We start from the raw sequence: 25,591 nt of genomic DNA on the forward strand, positions 1-25,591 counted from the left end.
GCCTTGGTATTTTGACACTGCCATGTGTAGTCCTAATCTATATTGGGGTCAGGATTAGACAGGCCTTGAGGACAGTAGTGGCAGAGGTGATCTGAAATAGCACATGATCCAAACACTATATTTGAATTACATTAGGTTTATATTTAAATACAACTGCTAGCTCTCCAGCCTTCGACCACCCAGACCAAGCCTACTTTCCACATTTGGTCATGAGAAATTTCCCACTTTACTAAGTCCCTTAGCCCGTGTTTGGAAGCAGTTTTACCTTCAAGTGCACAAGGATTGATATATTTAGCACGTCCTCCATACATGTAGAGCATCGCTTCAGTATACCACTGTACTTCAATCTACTTTGTCCATCTTTTCCCCCCCAGTTTCTACAGCAGTGGTTTTCATATGTTAGTGAACAAGAATAGTGCACAAGAATCAAGAATCATCTCGGGATGTTGGGGACCTATCCTCAGAACTTCTGATTTCATAATTGCATGGTAGGCCCAAGGAATCTGTATTTTTAACAAGATTTCACAAATGATTTTCATGTAAGGAGAGTCTATGCAGTCCACAGTATGAGAAGCACTGGTCTGGAGGAAGAGATTTTCCTTTCTAAACTCTGCACTTGAATTGTGAAGCCCATTCTTCCAATGGTCTCTGAAACTCACTCGAGTACTTATCTTGTCATATCCACCATTTTCATAAACTTTTTATATAAAATTGCTGTTTCTTATATTAAAACAAAAGAAGAAAAGCATCTGCTATCTCCTTCTAGTACTGTGTAATCTCTTTATTTCCTTTTGCAGCCTGACCACTGGAACACATTCTCTCCTTCTTCCTTACTATCCTAAATTTGAAATTTCTTGCTACACATGTTGACCATTTTCAATTCCCTTTTCTTCTTAATCTCTGCCATATTTGGTTCTGTCGATCAGCCTCTCTCTGCTTTGAAAGTCTCTCCCTTGACCAGTTAACACTGCCTTCTAGTGGCTCGTTTTCTTCCTGTTACCCCCACTCCTGGCTTTTATTAAAATTAGCTATCAGGATACTCAATCTCCCCGCTCCTTTGAATTCACAAGACAGAAACAACTCCCTAAATTCTGGGTTTCAGCAGGCAGCTGGAGTAGGGCTGTTAAATTTCAGGAGGTAATTTAGACACATAGAAAGATATAACAAAAGTATAAAGTATTTGTTTTACAGTTTATGGTTCAAAAATGTGTTAAGACTTTGAGTTTTAGTAATTTCTTTTGAAAAAAGCTTTAGAAATTAGAGTTTCTTCTTTCCTGCACATTTTATTTACCCAAATGGGACACGAAAACATACAAACCCCCAAATAATCTCCAAATTGATATAGCAGTCGTAGAGATGAACATTTTTCTTCTTCTGGTTTTCTTATCTCCGGATGGCAGGGCACAGGAGAGGACCAAGTAATTATGGAGACCCCTCTGATATGGACCTTTTAATTTCACAGTGACCAGGAAGGGGGTTCCTTTTCAATGTTTGCTTCCTTGAGAGCCCAGAATATACTTGCTCTGACCGTAAGTGGAAAGCATGATATAAGAAATTGGGTATTGTGAACCTAATAATTAGCATAGTCCTTCCCCTCTTTTTTCTCAATTTAATATTTAACCTTAAATGATAATAGCATAGAGATGGGGAACAAAATATCACATATGACTAATGAAAATAATATAGTCTTAGGTTAACGTGAATACTAGGTAGAGCTGCCTTCAAGAGCAAAGGAAATTTTAAAATGTTCTTTTATTAAATGTGAGCAGGAAAAGAAATAAGCTGGTTTGGTCATTTGTGAGCAGGAAAAAGTTTCCTGACAACATCAATATAGATAAAATAAGGCCTCCATGAATTTCCATAGGCATTTTATTATCCCGGTCTGTTTCCTTGGTGTCTCTTTGGAGTAATCAGATACCTGAGTTAAAATCTGAGTAAGGTACTTATATTATTGAAGGCTAGAAAACAGATTAGAGAAATTTAAGACAGTTTGTGCTCAAAGATTCAGAAATAAAGGTTGTATGGACAATGCAATGATTCTCTAATATATGGTATCTTTTTCAGCTAAAATGCAGCCTTAACTATAACAAGGAATGGTTTACCAATAGGAATCAGCTAACATGTTTGATTCTTTTGACAGATGGCCAGAGGCTTTTTCTCCAGAATTAATAATATCTAAAGTAAATCCCTCAATGATATCCTTCAAAGAAACATGCTAAAGTGATAAAGTCTTCAAGCTGTCCTTAGTAACTTGTTTGCTTCCCCCCATACATTTGTCAATGAGTAATAACAAAAGTGCTTAATATCAAAAGCACTATAGCAATCTACTTTTATTTTTTTAATCCTAAAAATGATCATTTTAAGTAGCTTTTTGAGTATTTTCATTTTGAGTATGTTCCCTGAACTGTTTGCTCATAATGATAACTGTGCCTACTGTGACATAAATTTTGATGATCATTTTGAGAAAGCAGGCTGCTGGGCTGCTGCTTTCTGTGACAATGGTTGTATCAATCCAGTGGAAACATCTGGATTTTAGAACGGTAGAATCTGTTTTTTTCCTATATAGAATTTTAGAGCTGGGAAAATTACCTAACACAACACCTTCATTTTATATATGTGAAAACTGAATCCGAGAGAGAGTAAATAACTTACTCAGAGTCTTATAGTTAATTAGTGGCAGAGCTGGGGCTAAAACTCAAGTCTCTTGACTCTCTGTCCAGTTGAATACTTGTCGATTGAAGTAATCCCAGAGCTGGGTCATTTTCTTATGACAGTTTTGCTAGAATACACAGATATCATGCAGTCTTAAGGAGACTATAATTTCATTCTTCTATGTTGCATATGTTCAATAGTTTTTCTGTTTAGCTCACATTTGTCACAGTGATAAAAATGTTTTCAAACAGGATTAAACAAAGTTTGTGGATATGAAATGTGCTTTATATAAGGCGTAGTGAACTTCAAAGAATTTGTCAATGTTCCTACCATTTTGAATATACATTGGCATCTACTCATGCCTCATGTAGGTTTTGCTAAAATAGCAAAATAGGCTGCTAGGCTAAAAGTTCAAGCAGTGATAAAATTCAAGAAACCATGCTTTGTGGTGAACAAGAAAGAAATGCCCGTGTTTAAAGGTAAGGAAACAGTGCTTGAGGATGAATGTGGAAGCCTTAGGACTCTGTCCTTAAACATGTTATATTTTGTTTCCTATGATGCCACATTTAGGCTTCAGCCACAGAAAACATCAATTTGTGCCACGAAAAGGTATTCAGCTAATGCAAAGATAACTGTAAAAAAACAAAAGAACACTCTAGTTTTTTTTTTTTTAAATGATGCTCTTACATGCTTGAAGCTCAGACTCAGGGGGATGGGGGGGGCATGGGCAATATATATAACCTGAACTTGTGTACCCCCATGATAAGCTGAAATAAAAAAAAATAAAAATAAAAGAATAAAATAAAATAAAAAAAATAAAAAATGATGCTCTTTTAATGCCATGATGTTGCTTTGTTATTCATATTTAGAGAAAATATTTCTTCTTAAGTGTTGCTATAACACAAATAAGCCATCTAGCCTTTGTATCCAACATCTAATCATCATTGCTGTATGTTAAACTTTCTGCCTGGTTAGCATACAGAAGACAGATGTTAAAAGAGTACTTCAATTACAAATAAATTAATTTATTTTTATTTTAATTATCTTTCTAATTACATCATGGATATGCCTTAGCATTACATAACTGTATGCACTTTACAGTTTTATGACAATTATTTACACAAGTATTTAATATCCATACCATTGTTTCTTTTTTATAAATGACTATACTCAGTCCAGGGAGACTGTGACATCTGTGCTTTTGGTAAATGACATTTAGGTTCTTCCCATGTAAATTTTAAGGGAACAAGGCAGACTGAAAATACCGTTTAAGATAGCTGAATGCTTGCCTATTTTCTCAAGATTGACAGTTGTTTTTCTACTTTTTTTCAGGATCCAACTGGAATATTCTCACTAGATAAAACCATTGGCCTTGGTACTTACGGCAGAATCTATTTGGTAAGTGGAGTTAGATTATTTATTCATTCTTCATTTTCTAGTGATAATGATAATTATGAGTCAGACCTCCACACTGCCAAATAATGCCAAAACATGGCATTTCACTTTAAGATATGAATCAAATTAAGATAGCTCAGTGACATCTATAAGAATTATTATTTATTATTACAAAAGGAATGGATTGGTGAATCTATAGTGAACCAACCAACCAAACATAAGATGTAAAAATTATTAGCAGAAAATTAATAAAGTCATCCATGAAAAGGGAAATAATTCAAATAAGATATACCCAAAGAAAAATATCACTTTTTTATATTATACACCCACACCATTCTAATCATTCATTCAGTCGTGAACTGAATGTCATAAAAAGGAAATTTTTCATAACATTCTATATCCATAGTGTGTACCTGAGTGTGCACATGTATACAATAAAGTTTGCTGAAGAATCTAACAAGAAAAATTCTGTATTTATTTAATGATTACTTATTAAGCACTAAGTATGTGCCAGACCCTGTGACAGTGTCTGGAAATAAAGTGATGAACAAAACAGACAAGGTCCTTTCTCTTCCAGGGCTTATAGCCTAGAAATGTGTAAGTAATTAAGTATGTGTTTATTTGGGGGGGTGGTTGGGAGAGTAACATACATTACATAAGTAAGCACATAAATAACTGTACACAGTTGTCCTTCAGTATCCCTGGGTTCCGCATCTGTGGATTCAACCAACCTCGGATCAAAAATATTAAAAATAAAATTGTGTCTGTCCTGAACATGTACAGACATTTTCTGTCATTATTCCCTAAACACTACAGGATAAAAACTACATAGCGTTTACATTGTCTTAGATATTATAAGTAATTTAGAGATCATTCATCTAGAGATCATTTGAGGTACACAGGAGGACGTGCATAAGTTATATGAAAATACTATGCCATTTTTATATCAGAGACTTGAGAAAACCCTGATTTTGGTATCTGCAGGAGGTCCTGAAACCAAACCCCCACGTATACTGAGGGTTGACTGTAATTGCAATTGTAATACATGATCTGTAAGAAATTCTTAGTGATATAAAGCATAAAAATAAGAGAGCTTAATTTAGATTGAAGGGTCAGTGTTGACTTCCCACTCCCTGGAAATTGATAGTTAAACTGATACCTGGAGGATAAATACGAGGTAACCAAGCAAAGGGTGGTTGTGGAGAATGATGTTAATACATTCTAGGTAGAAGCAGTGCCAGTGTTAAGGACTGGCTTGGGGTTGGAAGTGCTTTGGTAGTCCTATCTATCACCTTGATCAGGCACCCTTCTCCCAGTCTCTAAAACGGGGAATTGACATTTTTGCAATCTTGTTTAAGGTTCTATAAAAACGCAGTGTTCCACTTTCCCAGGCCTGTCCTTCCAGAGGCTGATCCTCACTACAGACTGATCTCAGGTCCTCTAGTATGGGTTGTGTAGAGGTGTCTTGGTATAGGCCCAGAGGAAGGGGCTTCTTTCTAGTTCAGAAAAGAGCTCCCTCTGCTTGCCAGTCCTTGCACCTTTGGGGCTACATCTGCCCCATCTATATTCCTTTCTTACTCATCTACCCAGGTTGGAGTGGGGAGATGCTTTTTAAACTTTGCACGAAAGCACCTATAGCATGCAAGCTGAGTAGTAGAAATAGCATATAGACAGTTCTTAAAAGCAGAAATAACCTTGGCGACTATAGGAAACAGAGAGAATGCCAGCATTCGTGACAAAAGTTGTTTCAAACTATTTTGACCTTACCCATTAACAGGACCAATAAGCTATAGACAGTGACATGATACAGACCCAAGTATATGGTTTACGCTACCTCATTTGCATCCCCCAGTGAATGATTAGTTAACACTTGTGTGATCTAGGTCAGTTTTCATACCTTATACCTATACCTTTTACACAGACAGAAAGTTTATCATACATTTATGATTTCTGTGTCTCTATATGTATTTTAACTCCTGAGGGGTGTGTGTGTAAGTGTGTGTTGGGGGTGGGGTGGGTGGGTGTTGTATACTTCTTCTGATTCGAAGGTATAGAGCCTTTTCCACCACTAGATGTTAGAAATAAAAATCTCAGAGTCATATAAGGTAAGAAGCAATGGTAAGACTAGGCAACACAGTCTGAGGGATGACTGTAACCATCTTTCGATGGTTTCTCATAATCGTTCATCAGATAGAAGAAAGATGCCATTAAAATGAGAAAAGTCAAGAGAGTAAAAAGGTAAGTGTTGCATGATAATTTCCTTTCCTAAAACTCAGGGTTTCTTGAGCTAAAGTATCTATTTGGTAAAATTCACTCTTTTAAGTATACAGCTTTATGAATACAGTCATGTAACTACCACCATAATCAATATTTTCAGTATACATCTTAAATTAATTATGGTCTATATTCAAGGGATATTCTACCTCGTCACTGTGTGGTGTCCCAACTGGTGTTGCTGTGGTTGTAGTTGTCATACATTTTGCTTTTACATATGATATAAATCCACAGTACTGCTATACTTTTCCTATATTCACTACACTCACTCTTTTACCTATACTCACTACTACTATTTTTTATTTAGATAATTATCTTTTGGAGCAATTAAAAATAAGAAAAGTGTCCTATATTTATCTTCATTTTAGCCATTTCTGGAATCTTCATTTCTTTGCACAGATGCAAGTTTCTATTAATATATGGTATGAAGAACTTAAGACTGAAGAACTTCCTCTAACATTTCTTATTGTTCAGGGCTGCTGGTAGTGAATTCTCTGCATTTTGTGTGAAAAGTGTTTATTTATCCCTTACGTTTGAAAGATATTTACCCTGGGTATAGAATTATGAGTTGACAGTTATTTTTTTTTTCTTTCAGCAGTATAAAGATGCCCCTCCTCTGGTTTGCATAGTTTCTATAGTCTGCTATAATTTTTATCTTTACTCCACTGTATTTATTTTCTGGCTTATTTTAAGATTTTTTTCTTTGTGTATGTGTTTCATCAGTTTAGATGTGAAATGCCTGGAGTTTAGTCATCTCTGAGGCTGGTTATGTTGATTGCTTTTTCTCTTGAGAGTGTTTTTTTTTCCTTGCTTTTTTTATACATCTCAAAATTTTTTTTTGAATGCCAGACACAGTATGTAGACTAGTAGAGAGTGAAGTAGACAGCATTTATCCCCTTAAAGGGGCACACTTGTTCAGCTAGGTTGTTAATGTGGGAGGTTGAATCAATCTAATGAGACAGACTGTATTCGGGTTATGTTGTTGCTATAGTTACCCTCCATTCACTACCAGCTTCAGATCCCTCTGTTACCTTGTGCATAATGCGGGGATTGGTTTTCTGGAAGGTTTTTCTCAATATCCCTGCTGTACCCTCAGCTTTAGATCTTCCCAGTGCATCTGTGCCTCAGAGAGGTTCTCTCACCATGCTCTTACCCTCCCCTAGTGGGGTACTGCTATTGCTTCTTACTGAGTTCCTGTTAGCCTGGTGGTGTGGGCAGGGAGGAGTTCTCTGGTTTTCTGCTTCAGCCTCAGGCTTAGCAGATCCTGTGCCTCTGGGTCATGGGAGTGGGACTTTCTTAGTAATCCTGCCTCTACTCCTAGTGGTAGGATACTTCTAATCATTTGCACCCACAACCAGTTCTTGCCCTTCCTCCAGAAATAGATGACTTTATTTTTTTACCTTTCACTAGCTGCAGTAGGTCTTCATCGGTAACTTGGGGCAGGGAATGGTTTGCTGCCTTCCGCTAGGGCTTAAGACTTTTATTCATAAGAGGGAAAAGAACTGGAGCTGGTTTCATGCCTTTTCCTCTGTGGTGGCTTCTCCTGTCCACCAGGTCTGTACCATAAATCTGTGGGGAACAGCCTGTGAGTGTGTATAAATTCTTCTTTTGTCTGTGGCTCCCAAGGTGTTCTGTATTCTCATGCTTGGCCACATTTGCTCATTAACAACGCATTAAACAAATTTAGCTGGATTCTTACACCTGCTTCTATGGTGATCCTGTCTTTCCCCTGCAGCCACAGGTGAGCTAGTGCTCATGTCCCGTCTCTCCTTGAAGGTGCTTGTCTTTCTTCAGACTTCAGCCTAGTTGGTTGCCTTGAGACTTCCCTCCAGATTCAAGAAAAGTTATGATTTTGTAGATTATTCAGCTTTTTCTTGTTGTTAGGGTAGGAGTGGCACTCTTTCTAGCTTTCATGTATGTCCTCATCAGAAGTGAGAAGTCCATGTTAATTCCTGTTAACTGACTCTCCATGAAGCATTAACCGTATGTTCGGCCTATACACATTTATAATTTCTAAGAATTTTATGTGTATCTATTCATATCCAGAGATAGAGAACACTTTCTATCATCAGATCTTTAAAGTACAAACCTCTGTGTTACAAAATGTTGATGCTTACAGAAGCTTTGTATACACCAGAAAGATTTTTCTCTGCCACTCATTGACTTGACCTCTTTTTATTCTGCTTCAAATTAATTTCCTCCTGTAAAAAGGTTTGGGATGGTTGTGCTATACATTAATACCAACCTCATGGGAAACGATCTGGAGTATGTAGTAAATGTTTTCAAAATGTTCATTCTCTTTACACCAATAATTCCACCTTTGGAAATCTACAATAAACATCCCAAATGCAGAAAAAACATGTAGATATTCATTGCAGCAGAAAGGTAGCATATTGTGTTGAAAAGAGGACCCGCTTTGAACCAGGGAGAACTGATTCAATGCTTACTTGGCCATTAATTGCCTATAACCTCGAGCAAGTCACTTAACCTCTGAGTATAAATTTCCTTATTTATAAAATGGAGTTAATAATAACTACCTTGCAAGGTTTGATAAAATTTAGAAACACTATATAAAAAATACTTATTATTGTTGCCATTACTTTTAAAAAGAAAACTTTAGCAACACCCTAAATAGTAAAAAAGTAAGATGGAAATAAATCATTATACCTTATACCCAGTCAATATATCATTGCAGTATAAAGCAGTACTTATGAAGTTATCTAGCAGCATAGAATTATGCTTAAGATGTTAAGTATTCCTTATTATACGTATGCCCTGATTACAGCTATGTTAAAACATGCAGATGAAAATGGTGAATTAAATGATTAGAACAGTGAGATATTGGGTGTTTTTTATCCATTCTATATTTTTTTCTGTTCTATATTTTCTAATGGCTGTAATATTATATTATTTAGGTAAAGAACATATATATGTGTGTGCATTTTATATATATATTTTATATATGTATGTATATATGTATTAGACAGTACCAAATGCTATATAAATAACCTGTACAACAAAATGGAAGCATGATACCATTCAAAATTAATGTCAGCGTGACTCATAGAGTCCTTTGCTTTTTCAGTGCTGCCAACCACATCCCCTGCTGGTGTTTGTTTTGGTTAAAGTCTCTCCAATGTCTTCCAGCTTGTTTCCAAGGCCTCGATCCCTGGCAGCTTTCCAGCTGTCTGCTGCAGTCTGTGCACGTTGAAATGAAATGAAGGCTGAGTCTCACACTTCACATTGTAACCCTTTTCCTTTCCTTCTCTTTCTTCTAATTAGATACCTATCCTCCCACCCTCTCCCACCTCCTGCCAGTACAAACCTCACTTGAAATTGCAGGGTTTTTTTTCTGTCTCTTTTTAGGAGAGAAAAGTACTGCTCTTCCTTTTCTTTTTCTAGTAGAGTTACAGAATGTGGTTTCCCCTCACCATTAGCTGCTAGTCTCATAGCTTATGGGTCATTATTTGAATTGTAGGGCTATTTAGTATTTGGCCAGGGGAAGCCTAAAAGAAAATAGATTGGAACTCATTTTCTAATGACACTATTAAAAAAACAATTTCCCAAAGAGCACTTTACACAGAGAGACCACAGTTATTTTTACGAAATATTAAGAAAGAGACCAAGACCCTTTAGGGTGACACAGTTGGAGTTGGCAACCTGACACTAAACATGTCACTTGACTTTTCTGGGCCCATTTCCTCAACTATAAAATAAATGTATTAGAATAGATCATCTCCTGGGTTTCCTCTGGCTCTGAGATAGTGTACCTAGCACAGTCGTCAGAAAATGTCGTCAGAATGATGATAATAATAATGCTATAGTCCCATCACCACTTGTAACAATAGAAGTTCATTATTGGCTATTAGTTGGAGTAGTTCCACATTTCACCGAACAAAATGATTTTCATCATGGTTTTCTATTCTTCTCTCTACTTTACCACCTAATAGCAAGACCTGATATCTAGCTCAGTAGGTACTATGACACTCAATGCAAATGTAAAACTGGATAGCAGGTGTATTAGGAAGGCAGGTATGCTTCATTATATGTTGCTATTATCTAACACCATTTTGTTAAACATAATACTAGTGAGGCAAGACAATGAACTGGATTTCCAGAATGAACAAGTTTGCCTTGACCTTCATAAGATCTTGACTGCACAGTTAACATCAATTACTTACTCCCACATTGCCATTTGCAGGTGGTGAGGACAGAAAAATAAAGGGGAAAAGATTTGAGGCAACCATTTCAAGGAAAGGAAAAACTCACCTGAAATAGAGTAAACCTCCACGGTTGTGTCTAGAGCCTGATTGCCAAGTATGTTGATGCCTAGTTGGAACTGAATTAAATGGTGGTAGAAGAAAGGGACCGCCCCAAATTCCTTATTGCTCTAAAACTGAAAAACACACCTTGGGGATAAGTAAGCTTCTGCCCTTGAGAGAGATTAGAGGAGTCATCTGCCCCTTGGTAGTCAGCAGATTAAGTCAAAGTGTGGCATTGCAGTCACGAGCAAATTCTTGAATTGTTTGCACTCTGGAAGTGAATTGTTTGCACCGTTGAATATGGAAATTTCTTTTCAAAACACTGTCGAATGCATCACTCTTAAATTTGGTTTTTTAAATCACTGCTTGACACATTGCTTTTACATTGCTTTTACTTGCAAACCTCACCAGACAGGTGAGATTTAGGTTTATTAGTTACATTTTCTGGATTTAAAGTTGGGGCAGGGAATGGGAATGGAAAGGAAGGAAACAAATGTCCTCAAAGTTGATGACATACGATTTATGATATTTTAAATTAAGCTTCAGAAACATGGTGCTGACATTTGGGTTGCCTAGCCACTAGGCCTATTGGATGGGGGTTTGAGTATTTTTCCTTTTAGGCTGAAATTATACTGTTTATTTGCCTACCAAATGTCTAGCACTGTGAATGCTTTCTTTTTAGGTCGGAAAGTTTCCTCACATCCTTGCCATTTTGCAAATATAGCTCAATTAAGTCAGCCAACAAATATTGCTTGAGCGCCCATAAAGCACATAACACTGTGCATTTCATTATACATTGCAAACCTCTGAAGGAGCTGAAGCTGAAACTGACTCGAGGCCACAGGCATACTAGGCTGTTGTGCCTTCATAGTGCAGTGCCACAAATCCAGAGCCATCTCTTGATCCCACCTTCTTCCTGTGACATTGCCCCCTTGTTATAATGTGCCTCAAAAGTCGGTACTGGTCTTTCTTAAGTAACCCTCAGGCTGCTGTAGCATAGGAAACATTAAATTTATCCATTAAATAACAACATTGCTTTGAATGTTTAAAACTTTTCATAATAAAAAATTTTTAAAATGTTTATTGAATTCTCACTACGTCCCAAGCACTGTGTTAGGTACTAGATGCTAGTAAGAATGATTAGAAAACATTAAAAAAAATTTTTTTATTTCAGCATATTACGGGGGTATAAATGCTTAGGTTATATATATTGCCTTCATTTTTAGGGGGATTGTTTTTATTGATTTAGTTTTTGTAGAGATAAAAAAAGGGAGTATTTTCCCTGTGATTGTGACTTCTTCATTTGAGGAGGGAGTAATGGGTAACTGGAAGGATGAGAACCGGGTGAAGATCGGAAAATAGAAAGAAGGAAATAAAGTTGTGGTGTTTTTTTTGTGTGTGTGGATATAGAAAGTCTAATGAAGCTTCTAATGAGCAAGACTCCAGGAACAAGTTTTTCCTCAATAAGAGAATAGAGGTTGAATATTTGCAATGGGGGTGAAAAAAGCCAGCGTAAGCTAAATAAATTGAGACCCAGGGGACCAAATTAGTGGAAAGTGCTGAGGCTTAAAGGCCTTGGAGAAAATGGAATATTTCTATCTTGGCCATGACATCTCTCCAACTGTGGAATATAACCCAGGCCCCTGAGTTGTAGGCTTGTCTTTTCCTTTCTGTGTTATACCAAAATTTACTTCTGCCTCCCAATAAATCTTGAGGGAGGAAGAAGAAGTTACTAGCATGATAGGAACAAAAGGGGAAAATAAAGTCATGTGTGGGATTTCTGCTCCCAACAGGCCATAATTGAACATTTTCACAACTACTCTAATCTGTTTAATATCTTCTCTCTCTCTCTCTCTCTCTCTCTCACACACACATACACACACACACACACACACACACACACACACACAAACACAGAGAGGCGCAATTCAAATTCTAAATTTGTTATATTGGGGTAACACAAAAACCATTATCTCATTTCTTCAGATTCTCATCTAGTTGATTGTTATAAAGTTATTCCAAGGACAGAAAAGATAAATTTAAATGTTTGGAGGCAAATACACATTTCTAAACAAAAGCCAAGACTAATAAACACTTTAGATCATGGTGGCTTTGGTCAATCAGATAAAAATATTCCAATTATAAAAATCTTTGTAAAATATAAATATAAATCTCTGTGGGGAGAAATAATACAGTTACTTAAAAACAGACATACATAAGTGCCTACCTGATGCGTGGCTTATATACTTAAAGCTGTTTTTTAATATATTAGTATTAACAAAATTTATGCAGACAAGATTTTATAAACCACTTTAAAGAGTGGTGCAGGTGAGTGGGGCAGTGTTAGAAACACACTGATGTACTCTTTGTCTAATATATTATAAAACAAGTTTTGTTTTATTTTGCTTTTACATACACACACACACAGACACACATATATAAATTATAGTCAGATTCTCAGAGTAAATTAAGTAAAAGTGGTTGAAGTTTCTTGCTTTCCTTTATCCTCTAGTACTTGACCACCAAAGACCAGTTAGCTAGGTCCTCACCACATTTCATGAAATAGACACTTTGGAAAATAGCATTTAGGCAGTTGTTACTCTTGAAATAAGAGTAAGTCTTAACTTGATTTTAGGACTTTCCAACTTTCTACCATATTTGTGTATCTCTGTCTAAGGTAATTTTGTGGACAATACCAAAATTGTGTTTGGAAACTAATGTGCCACTGTAGCTCTCTGGGGATGTGAAAGGAAAAGGGGAAACTCTAGCAATGTTACATTGCTACGGCTACTCTAAAGGCAGGCTCTTACAAAGAAGCCTATCAGTAAGATCAAATTAAAATATCAAAGAATATCAAAAGATAAAAACAGTTCTTTATCTCGCAGTCTTAATTTTCCCTGCTAAGCTACACCCAAGTTATAATAAATTCTCCCTCCACTAGAGCATAGAGAAAGAGGGGGAAAATTAGGTATGAATTATGTGTCCTTTCGTTTGGAGAAATAATGATACAGTGGTGGTTTATGTGTAATTTGTGTTAGAAAAATAAAAAAGCTTCTTTTAGGTTTTTCCTTTTTAGGCAGAGTCTCTTTATGACTAGAAAAAGAAGGTTGGATTGTTCAGGGTCCCCTGAGGGAAAAGAAGATTGATTATATTCTAAGCACTGCCAGTAACATTTTGTATAAATCATTAACTCTGAAGAGAAAAAAACAAAACAAAACAAAAATACCACCATGATCAAAAAGGACAAGAGTCCTCAGAGAAGACTAGCTTTTCTTGACTCTGAAAAAAAAAAATTAAATAAAATTATTTGGTATAAAAATTGGGTAAGGAAAAAGATGGGGATTTAAATATTAGATGCATTACAGAAAGTGACCTCAATGTCCTAAAAATGGGTAATGTTTACTAAGTGTTTACATTGTACCTAGTGTTTAATTTGCATCATATCATTTACATGTCATGAGAGTATTGTGAGATGGGTATCATTATTATCACCATCTTTCCATCTCACAAACTAAGAAATAGGATTCAAGAGCTTAAGTTACTGAATAAGTTCACAAAGCTAATACATTGTGCAGTCAGGAGTTAAACCAAACTTTGCCTGGCCCCTAGGTCTGTGCTCTTGACTATACTTATATTCAGCTTAGCATGTATAAGACAGTCAAAAAGCATTCAGCTAGATCAGCCAGTGGAAAAAAAAAATCTGTCCAAGTGCAAAAGTTTACAGGAAACTGATGAGCTGAGGTCAGCAATGAAGATCATTAATGATGTGTCCCTCCATCATATTTGTTTCTGTCAAGATGGGCACTAAGACAGTCTGGACCAAAGGTCTTTTTCTGGAACTTAATAGAATTTCAGAAGTGGATGGGGACAAGCAGATAGGTTTTATAGGACACTTGAAGCTCATGACTAAATTCCTACTCAGACTCCTGGGAACCCTGGGAGTGTAGAGAGGTATTGGCTGTCAAACTCTTCACTCTATTCTAGTGGGCAGGTCCCCATCTCCAAGGCCAAGTATTTCTCCTCATTTACTGCTCCTACTGAGAGCCCCCAGGAAGAGGGAGACACTGTAGGATTGTTGCAAGTTAAAGCCTCCCTTGTAGATGATTGGTTTCTGATTGGTGGGGATTTTAAAAATTAACAAATTAAAGAAAATAATTTGTGTATTTTCTAATAGATGCATTTCTAGGAACATGAATGAGGATTAAAATACATAAAATTTAGGGAACCCTCGTTTGTTCCCTGCCTAAGCACAGAACTTCTCCCAGAATCTGGGCTGGAATACATTACATGTCAAGCTAAGTGGCTATAGCTTGGAAGGTTAGAGGGTGGCAGAGGAAGAGAGTCGAGCAGGTGGATGGTGACAGCAAGGGTTTGGCATTGAGATGAGTTGAAATTATCCTTATATTGTTCCCATCAGATGAGGATGCAGGTTTCAACAGAACTTACAGCTTAAGGCTTTCCTGGTGGTTAACCTCTACAAGAGTTTTGCAAGCAGCTGAGTTCCTCTCACCTTGCCACTAAATAAAGTGTTGCAACGACAGTAGAAAACCAGCTACAAGGCTTGGAGTGGATGCCTAAGAATTCATTAGTATTTAAAACAAGTTCGCAGGTTTATTCAGGGGCAGGAACCTGGACTTTTTCACTTTGCCTCTACTCTCAGAGCATTTAGTAAAGTACATTGCACATATTAGGCACAAGAGCATCAGGCAGAAATGACAAGAAAAATCTCAATGTAGACTTCTTAGTATGTTTTCTGTTGCCCACACTCATGTTCTCCTTTTATTATCAGTGTTGGCATTCTACAACTAGATATTACGAAAAACATTAGCTGTTTCCAAAAAATCTATCTTAATCATCTTTGGGACTAGCACAATAGCTTATACATATGGATGCTTGGCACAAATTCTTCTGGAACTAAAAAGATGTGTGCAAAAGTGACCCCTTCCTAAATGACATATTTTCACAGGGGCTCTCTGCAGATGTGCCTTGATGGAAAGGTTTGACTAATGACACCCTATTAAGCCAATGCTGGAGACAGGTTGGCCTTTCAAAATTATACCACCTAAGTAACTTTCTATTCTGACTATTAAAAAAGGTGGCACTGTGTAGAGATAAATATTTCCAAAGGATGGAAATATTAGCCTTACTTTTTTATTACTTTCTGCTGAATGAGTCATTTAGGAAGCTTGAAAGAGTATATTTTTTGGGGGGGGTACTGTAGTTTGCTGTAGTGTTGTTGGCATGGTCAAGTATAAGGATGGTTTCAAGAGAGCCTCATACCTTCAGGAAGATGTCTAGAACATGTGCAAATATTTCCTGACTTGGAAGATTGGCAGCTGTTAGAAAGAAAAACACGTATAAATAACAGCCTACAAATGCCCTTGCTTCTCTTAGCCTTCTACCCATGCTTGCCAGTCACTGTAATGGGTTTTATAACTACCTTAAATTTTAGTGAGTTTCAAAAAAAATTAATTGGCTCAAAATATTAAACTCTAAAAGCTTTAATAATGTGTATTTTGCAGGTTCTACACTGCATGCATATATATTATATACACACCCACCTTCCCCCCCCACACACACATACAATACATACAATGACCAACTCATCTTGGTTTGCTGGGGGTACTTTTCCAGTCCCACGTCCTGGGAAACTCCTATCAGTTTGGGACACCCCGTATGTATATGCCTGATTTATGCCTGTCATACTTGAACAACATATTGTACTCATTAAGAAGTAGTGGTATCCTCCCTTCATCTACACTCAGGGCAAAAGTAACAGACATGAATTGAAAGGTGCCAACTGGTTTAAGAGAAGCGTAAAACAGAGTGGTGATATTAGTAGGAAGCAGATTCTGTTTACTCCATCCAGTGCAACATGAAAATTGGTTTGACTGATTTCTTCACTGCCACCACTACTGCTCCCAAAAATATATACAGACAGAATTAATTAACTGGTTATTTGATGGAAATTACCAAAATGTTTGTTGGCATCTGGTACACATAGCCTTACTAAAATGGAAAATGGATGTTTTACCTTGCATCCAGGATGCTTTTAGGGATTTCTCAGGCAGATCTGAATGCCTGGACTCAAGAGAGGGAGATTAGAGAAGCATAACTCACTGTCAGCCTGCCTCCCTGAGGCCCTTCAGGTGGGATGCCCTGGTATGAGGCCAGAACTTTCCAGGTAGACCTCTCCCCATTCTCTCCAGCATTTTGAATCTGGCAGTGGTACGAGTGGTGAGTGAGTTAGGTCAGGAGAGGGTTTAGAGAAATTCCTTAGAATATATCTGGTTAATTCATACAAGATAATTTGTTTAAAGGAATCAATAGCAAAGTAACTATTTTCATGATTCCATTGAGGCTGAGTTGTAAAGCCTCCCTCACTCTCTACAAAACAGGAGAATTTGTACTTTTTTAATAGGCAAAGCATCTGCTTCTCTATAGCAGCTGGTTTGTATAGTAATGTGCTCTCAACTCCTTTGTAAGTGCTCGTATCTTTTTTTCAGAGTCCAGAGTGCTCACCATTACACCATAGAACCACCGAGTGCTCGTATCTTTTGAATTCTGTTGGTGTTGTGAATTATCTTGCCATTTACTCCCATTTTATATATCATTATGAACTTGGTAGAAAACTATAGTTCAGTTTGAATGAATTCCAGTAACAGATTTAGTGCCCGAGGATGTGTCCCTAGGTTTACATGGAAGCAAAAGCCATTGAGTTTCTAACAATGCAACTTGCCCTCTATTTTCATTAAAACATGTAGAATGAGATGTGGACACAAGCAACTTTAGTTGGCCCCAATCAAACTTCATTCTAAGAAAAGCTATGAGAGCAGGAACTAGATAATTATAATATTCATTTCTTCTTTAATATCTCCTGCAGTAGATCTCTGTTGAATCAACTTTTGTTGGTTCATTTTGTATTTTGTGGTTTTATGTATTCAAATCTTATATTCCAGAGCCCTGATGATCAGATAGAGGGGTGAAGGAATATAGATGGTGGGGTGGGGAGGGGAGAAACAGAAGGATACGAGAGACTTTAGAACTAGAGTTGCCAGATTTGGCAAATAAAAATACAAAATGCCCAGTTAAATCTGAATTTTGATGAAAAATGAATAATTTTTTAGTGTATTTCCCAAGGGAATATACTTATACTAAAAAATTATTTATCTGAAATTCATATTTAACTGAGCGTGTTCTATACTTTCTCTGCAAAACTCGTATGGAGCTAACTTTACCTGGGTCACAGATTTGCCACTGGCTAACCCTGTCCTAAGAAACAAGAGGGAGACTGACTCCCACCTGCTGTGGTGTGGCAGAGAATGTCGGATCAGCCTATCTAAGAAGCTGCCAAAGGGTGGGGAGGGGGTGGTCTTCTGGTCCTAGAACAGCTGCTACTCCTCCCTGCTTCTTGTGGCAAATGTTTTGTGCTGCTTTCAGAGTTCCACAGCAAAGCTGCTTTGCTGGCAGCTGCAGGGGCCATTGAGTACAGGTGAGTAATTCTCTCCTCACTGAGAGGCTGGGTCAAAGGAAAGAAGGACGGTTTTCTCCTTAACATGCCAAGGAGAGCATTTGCCTGCTCAGCCCCCTAGGCTGGAGAACAGAATCAAGGTCACTCTGGTTTTTTTTTTTTTTTTCCTTCTTACTCCAAAAGTAGAAGGGCTCTGGGCTGGTGACTTACTTAGTCACTCTCCAGTTTTATTGTAATATGGGGCCAGCCCCTAGAACGATCGCAAGCAATTTAATCAATGATGTTGACTTTTTTTGGGGGGGGGTGAAAGTCCTTATGTTCTTCTGTTTCACAGACCAGGCTATCACTGGCTTCAATCTACAGATTTCTCACAAAAAGACCATTTGTGTATTCAGAACCCCATCGCATGTGGTCCATTTCTGTGAGTTGTGAGTTAAATCACATTTGACCTATGGTATTAAGTATACCTTAAGGAAGGATACGTAGGGCATGAATGGTCAATGTATAGTGTGAAATTGAGGCAGACTGCCCCCAGAACTGCTTAAATTCAATGTCATATCACCCTGCTCCTAATTCTGTCAACATGACCCAGAGAATGTACTATTTACTCCATTTTATAAATAATGTTCCCTCAAGGACAACTAACAATCTGCAAAGGAATAGTGCTTCTATAGATTCTAAAAAGATTCCAAAAGAGGCAGCAATACACTGTAGGTCCTCAGTTGATGTGACATTGCTATTTATGTTCTCTCTGGATTTGCTAAGAGTCCCAGTGGAGAGAGAAATAGAGCCAGAAACAGTGTCACCATCTCCCAGCCCTCTCAGGGACTTCATTTACTGTACCTTCTACCACCATCAACTCTCTTTCTAGTGCTCCAGGAAAAGTAGTTCCTAATTAAAAAGTGGGGAAGACCATGTGCTGTAATTTATAGATACAAAATAAATAAGTCTTGAATTCTAGCCAATAGCAATTCAAGATACTTTTATTTAAGTACTTACTACATACCAGACGCTATTCTATATACTTTGTAGACATTAACTCATTTCATCCTCATAGCAACCCCATAAAGTAGTTTTTATAAACATTATTCTCATATTGTATATGAAACTGAGGCATAGCAAAGTAAGATAGCTTGTGTAAAGTCATGTTGTGCAGTAAGTGGCTGAGCCAGGTTTGAAATGAGATCTCTCTGGCCTGCAAAGCCCTCACTTTTAACAATGCTATGTAAAACTACAGCAGAATTGTTAAGTACAAAAAGGAGTGCCTTTTTACATGATATAGCCAGATCCGTGAGTACCTAGACAGTGGTTCCACCAAGTTCCCAAGGAGCATTTACAAATGAGGCTACAGTGTATACAACTCTTCTAGTTGCAGTAGCATTATTGTTTTCCTCCAGTCTCAAAGAGCCTTTCTGATGAAGAAAGAGAGAATTAAAGAATTATCTTTTCAGTCAATTGACAAAGCCAAATTACATGGTACATTTTATGGGGAACATTAGAAACTACATGAGAAATTAATTAGCCATTCAAGAAGTGCCTGTTCTGAATAGTAAATATTTAAGAAGGATTCAATTAAATTTTCTCACTGAGAGTAGCTTTTTAAAATAAATTTTATGTAAAATCTTTCAACAGCAAAGTGCCCAGTGTACAATATAGGTTTTGGAACCAACCAGAACAGAAATAAATTAGACACGCTATTGATATTGTGCTATACAATTTCAAGAGGGAAAGCTCTTCTCTCAAAAAACTAGACAGTAGACACATACTATTTAAAAGACTAATCCCTTTGATGAAAGCCCTGACCAGGATGGTATCCATTTAGGTTTCTAGAATACGTTCTGAGCATTCAGCTAAAAATTCATGTAGAGACTTATTTTGACACAAGTTTGGAGTATGCAGTTTCCATCCTTATATAATTAAGTCATCCCAGTCCCCTGCCATGCCACAGTGGTAGCATGTGCTTTGGTGTCACACTGATCTGAATTTAACTGTTGGTTCCATGAGGTGAGTGACCAGAGAGTGTGTCACTCTCCAAGCCTCAGTTTCACAAAAATAATGGGGACAATAAAACCCATTATGCAATGTATCTGTAATTATCCCATGCAAACACCTTTTTATCAATACTGAAAGCAGCATAAAATGTCATCAGCATTGAGAGTAGACAAATTGCTAGAGGAATGCCTTTCCTTAATACAAAATTTATTTTAATATTCACTGTACAGAGAGCTGAGGCAGATGAGGAAGAATCTCCCTAGAGGAGAGAGATCTCCCTAGAGGTCATAGGTCATAGGTCAACCCTTTTATAGATAACGAAACTTGGGCCCTGAGAGGGGAAGTGACTTGCTTAAGGTCAAATAAATAAAGATGCAGAGCCTCACTTTGCTGTAGAAATACCATGTTCTTCTCCCTTGCTAACACACGTCCACTCATTCAAGTCTTCCCAGATGTTAACTAATACTCTAATTTCTTGATAGTCATCCACTTCTTGGGGAGCTGGAAATGAAATATCTCATTATTTTTCCCTCTCATACCAGATTGTGAACAAAATTGTGGTAATTCAGGTTGATAGTAATAGCTATTCTTATACCAGTGGAACTAATGTTTTTAAAATAAGAGATGATGATTCAAATATACCTCCAGAATCTTAAGAATCACAGCTATGAGTAAAGGATATTATTCAATTTATGTTAAGGAGTCTTATTGATGTTCATCAAAACGCAAGTAGAAAAACATTTCATAAATCAGCCTTAAGTTACTGCACCCTCTGACAAATGCATTCTCTATCTTCTGTTCACATCAGCCCCACTTCACGTCTCTTTGCCTTGACAAGTTCCTTTATTTTAATTTTATATCTCCCCTGTTTATTCTTTTCTTTAGGTAGTAACAATTCTAAGTGTGGTTGACAACTTTCACTGCTATGATTCTCTTCAATATTTTTGGACAGAATCTGGAGATATGTAAAAGAAATTTATTAGTTAACTTTCCAGAATCAGTTTCCACCATGCTTATCTCCATATGCTTTGTATTATTATATATAATTTTGAGGAATTTTTCCCAGGTATATTAGATGGTGATGAGTATTTGAAAGCACTGAGTTGAGTGAAGACCTGGCCTTCCTTGCCTTAAAATGTCTCTCTGTATTGTTCCGTATATGGCCCTGTAGCAGGTAAAATAACTGCTAATATTAGAGGTACGTGGAGGGCAGGAGGCAGTGAGGGAGGGAGAATGAAGGAAAGAATATATAATAGATCACCGCTCTCAATGTTGCATTCTTTCCAGGGTAACCCACAATTTGACATGAATTGAGAAACTGTTTCAGCAACAGTATGAGCAGAGATAATAGCAGGCCTGGACTTACTGCCCTCTGATGGAACAGAATGCCCTTATTTCTGTATTTCTGAGGTTCTTAAGTACAGGTGGACACCAGGATCCTCTGAAGGAATCATTTGGAAATGCAAATGCTCAAGACCCACCCTAAGAGATTCCTATGGAGAATCACTGCTTAGCTGAACTTGAGATTCTAGGTATAAACTAAAAATCTCAGGAAAGGGTTTATTACTTTTTTCGACAGTTGGAAAAATTAAACATCTGCGTTGAAAAGGTAGAGATTTGACTCAATATGGCATGGTTTGCAGGAAAGATATCCCAGATAAAAAAGATGTCCCATAGACCAGTCTGCCACATTCCTCAAAATTCCCATTATTAGAGAGTCATTCTTTTGGACTTCTTACTAGACATCACCTGTTCGTGTGCACATTATAAATTAAATAATGCATTAAACCACTAATTAATACTTTAGCACAGATGAGATTAGGGCTCACCTTAATCCAAAGGGAAATGAGGCACAAGGCAGGTAAATTATTCTTGATGGCTGTAAGAGAGTTGAGAGGGAGAGTTTTATAATAAGGGGAGTTCTCAACTAAAGCAAAGCCAGATGTAACACCTATGTAGGAGGAGAGAGTCTTACTGGTAGGTGATGGGGGAGGTGGGGGCGATGAAGGGAAAGCGCACTTTTGCATTATCCAGTTGCCCTTCATGAAGGTTGCCTGCTTCTCTCATTCTTACAGGCTCAAATCTCTCTTGCTTAGAATGACCCTCCACTGACCCCGGTTCATTTAAATGCAAAGCAACTAAAGGAGAAAGGCTGGAGGGACTTAATACCATTTAGGTTACACAGTATTAAAACAGCTGATTGACTTGGCCCCATTCAGTGAAGAGAAAACACACACCATACATTCAAAGCAACTGTTAGAGTTTATTTGGGAAAACAGTTAAACCATGTTAGACCCACGGAGAAACAACTTTTTTAGTCTTTTTGCAAATGCTCTTTTCTGTTTGCTCACCTGCATCTCAGCCAGAGTTGTGGGGCCTTCTAAGTCCACTGGTGGATAGGGGAACTGACTTGTGGGTCAAATATTGTCAGAACCCTTTAATATGTTGAAAATGTTGAACTGGTGGCAAGCACAGTAACCTAGGCTGAAGGCAGGACAGAGGGGATGGGGGAAATGGTTACACAGATTTGGCTGTTTTAAGTTAACTGACAAATAGGGAAATTGTGAAAGTTACAGTCAGGGTTGTGAAAGTTGTTTTGGTATTTTGGTATTTCTAGATATCAACAAGGCCCATTTGTCCAGATAGTCTCAGAGCAGTAGATAGTTAAGAGACTATGTTCCCTTAAAACCTGTGGTTTTCATTCATCTGCTCTTGGATCATCCAGTTGCTCTTTGGTCGGATAACTTAAGCCTTGGACTTTTTTTTCTTTTTTATATTTGGCTGTGTAAAAGAGGGATTAAAGCACATATCAAATCTAGGCAGCAGGATTTAAACCAAGCCAAACTCATGAACTCTTTTTCTTACCCTCTTTGCTAACCCTTTAGGGAACTCTATTCCCTAAAGCAGCACCAATGTTTTCAATTAAGGAAGCCAGTTGAAGTGGCATGAGTGTGGACCATTTTCCTAATGGAAGCCCAGGGGCCAGGACTAAAGTCTTGGCAGGTAATATAGTGGAATTAAAATCTAGTCACTATAGATTTACTGGAAATCTGCTCATACTTCCCCCAACCCCCAAGACCTTAACAGTCTTAATGGCAAAGGAAGGTGGGATGCAGTAACTTTTAAAAACTTTTTTTTTTTTTTTTTTGAGACAGAGTCTCGCTTGGTTGCCTGGGCTAGAGTGCCATGGCGTCAGCCAGCTCACAGCAACCTCAAACTTCTGGGCTTAAGCGATCCTTCTGCCTCAGCCTCCCGAGTAGCTGGGACCACAGGCATGTGCCATCATGCCCAGCTAATTTTTTTTCTATATATATTTTTAGCTGTCTAGATAATTTCTGTCTATTTTTAGTAGAGATGGGGGTCTCACTCTTGCTCGGGCTGGTCTTGAACTCCTGACCTCGAGCAATTCTCCTGCCTCGGCCTCCCAGAGTGCTAGGATTACAGGCATGAGCCACCGCGCCCCGCCCTAAAAACTTTTTGAATACCCTGTTACATCCTTGTGAACTTCAAATCTGTCAGCCAAGTAATGAAATTAGTTGGTTTTTCCCCCCTCCGCTGGCTTGCTAGTTTCTTACCGTAAAGTTCAGTGCCATGTCCTGATCATCCTTGGAATGGCTCTTCAGTCTTTGTTTTATGACCCTTTGGAGTGGTTGATTCACAGATTCTATGTTCACATGTTAATTCCCTTAGTATAGTGGCTCTAAATGTTTGGTCCCTGGACCAGCCCAGTATCACCCAGAAACTTGTTAGAAATGCAAATTCTTGGAAGCCACCACCTAAATCAAAAACTCAAACTCTGGAGTAGATGTGTCTCTTAGGGGTGCTGGCGATCTGTGTTTTAACAGATCAGGTAATTCTGATGTGTGCACCAAGTTGGAGAGTCACTGCCCTGAAGGTGACCCTTTGTCCCTCTAGTGCACATACTACTCTCACTTAGAACCAGGTACTAACAGAAGAAAATCACATTTTCACTGGATTTCAACGTGGTTTGGTAACACTGATTCCTGCCCCCCACCATGTGTGAATGTATACACACACACACACACACACACACACGCACACACACACACACACACAAAGTTAGGAGGTAAATATATTCATCATTACTTGAATATTCCAGCAAGGGTACAGTGAACTGAATATCTCTCTCCCACTGGGCAAATCCCAGGAAATGGGTGACGCAGGCAAAATTTCCCCATGTCAGGCATGTAAATTTATATAGATTATCCTCCAGATTAAGTTCTTAGAATACATGGATTTGAGAAAGGTATTTAAGACTCTCTTTCACAATGAAAATAAACTATAAACTATGAAAGCATGTCTGTGGGCATTGATAAAAGCAAATCTCCTGAATCTTCTACTCCCACACCACAAATCCCTCAAAGTTTAGAAATACATGTAGCCCTGGTTTTGATTATAGAATTAGTTACTTTTCCTTGCTTTGCATATGTATCCTGTTAGTGGATTGGAAACTTAAGCAATTTGTTCCTTACATCTTAATACACAGTCGAGTAGCATTTTGGGGCTGTCTTCACAAAGTTCTTTTTTGGCAAGTTAGTGATGGCGGCTTAGTGCAATGGTTTGGAGTACTGTAACAGCATTCTGCAGTAAATTCCCCCGTGATGACGGCTTAGAATTTGTTAAATGTTTCTGCAGAACTTTCAGATCTGGAAACCTGGGCAAGATTTCTCAGAAAGGGCAGAAGTTGAGGATGGTGATATAGAGAGTTGTATGATCCTCTTTCCTGGTAGGATTTACATAGTGAAATACTTTGCAGATGATTTGAGGACTTTTGTTATTTTGCTGCCAAACAGATTGGTCTATTCCAGTCCACTTGGTCGATCAATTTAATAGTAAATAAATTTTGTCATTGCATTCAAATCCTCTATTATTGGACAAAAAAGTATGAAATAGTTCTATTCATATCGACATTGAAAGATGTTCTAATGCATTAGGTGAAAAAAAGTTGTATAGTATAGCAGTTTGTGTTTAAAACTTAACCTTTTCTATATTCATAGAAAAAAACTGAGGGAAAGTACACTAGACTGTTAATAATTGCTAACTATGGGCTGGGAAGGAGTGAGGGAATTGTTTATAGGAGACTTCCACTGTTTATATTCCACATTTATTTTTTATGATAATTATATATTATTTTTGTAAATAAACAAAATAATAAAAGTACTGTTTTAAGACAAAAAAAAAACTTTGTCAAGCCAGTCGTTTGACTAATTTAACTCTTGGTTAACTTACACTGGCTGATTATTTCATTGAAGACATACAGCCTCAAGACAGCCTAAGTTTGATATATTCCTAGTAAGAAACTGAGGAAATACTAACATCTGCAAGCCACACGAATACAATTTTATATTTGGCTAATGGCCTTTGGATAAAACATAATCATTTGAGTCACAGGAAGTACCAAATTTTTTATAGTCTAGTACATTTCACCTAAGTTTCTTTTTACCTGCACCCAAGTTAACTGAACTCAGATTCACTATGATCTGGTACATAACATTTTAAGCAAATATGTCAGGTAATAAATGTT

At 37.5% G+C, this 25,591-nt stretch overlaps 1 protein-coding gene across 1 annotated transcript in view; it reads left to right on the plus strand.

The window, feature by feature from the left end:
* LOC123628408 (nik-related protein kinase-like) overlaps nt 1-25,591 on the plus strand; it is a 67,475-nt gene that overhangs the window by 3,616 nt on the left and 38,268 nt on the right. Inside the window, exon 2 of the mRNA XM_045538114.1 lies at nt 3,985-4,050. Coding sequence (XP_045394070.1) covers nt 3,985-4,050 — 66 coding nt within the window. The remainder of the gene's footprint in view (nt 1-3,984; nt 4,051-25,591) is intronic.

Source organism: Lemur catta, chromosome X (assembly GCF_020740605.2).
Source record: "Lemur catta isolate mLemCat1 chromosome X, mLemCat1.pri, whole genome shotgun sequence".
NCBI classification, from domain to species: domain Eukaryota; kingdom Metazoa; phylum Chordata; class Mammalia; order Primates; family Lemuridae; genus Lemur; species Lemur catta.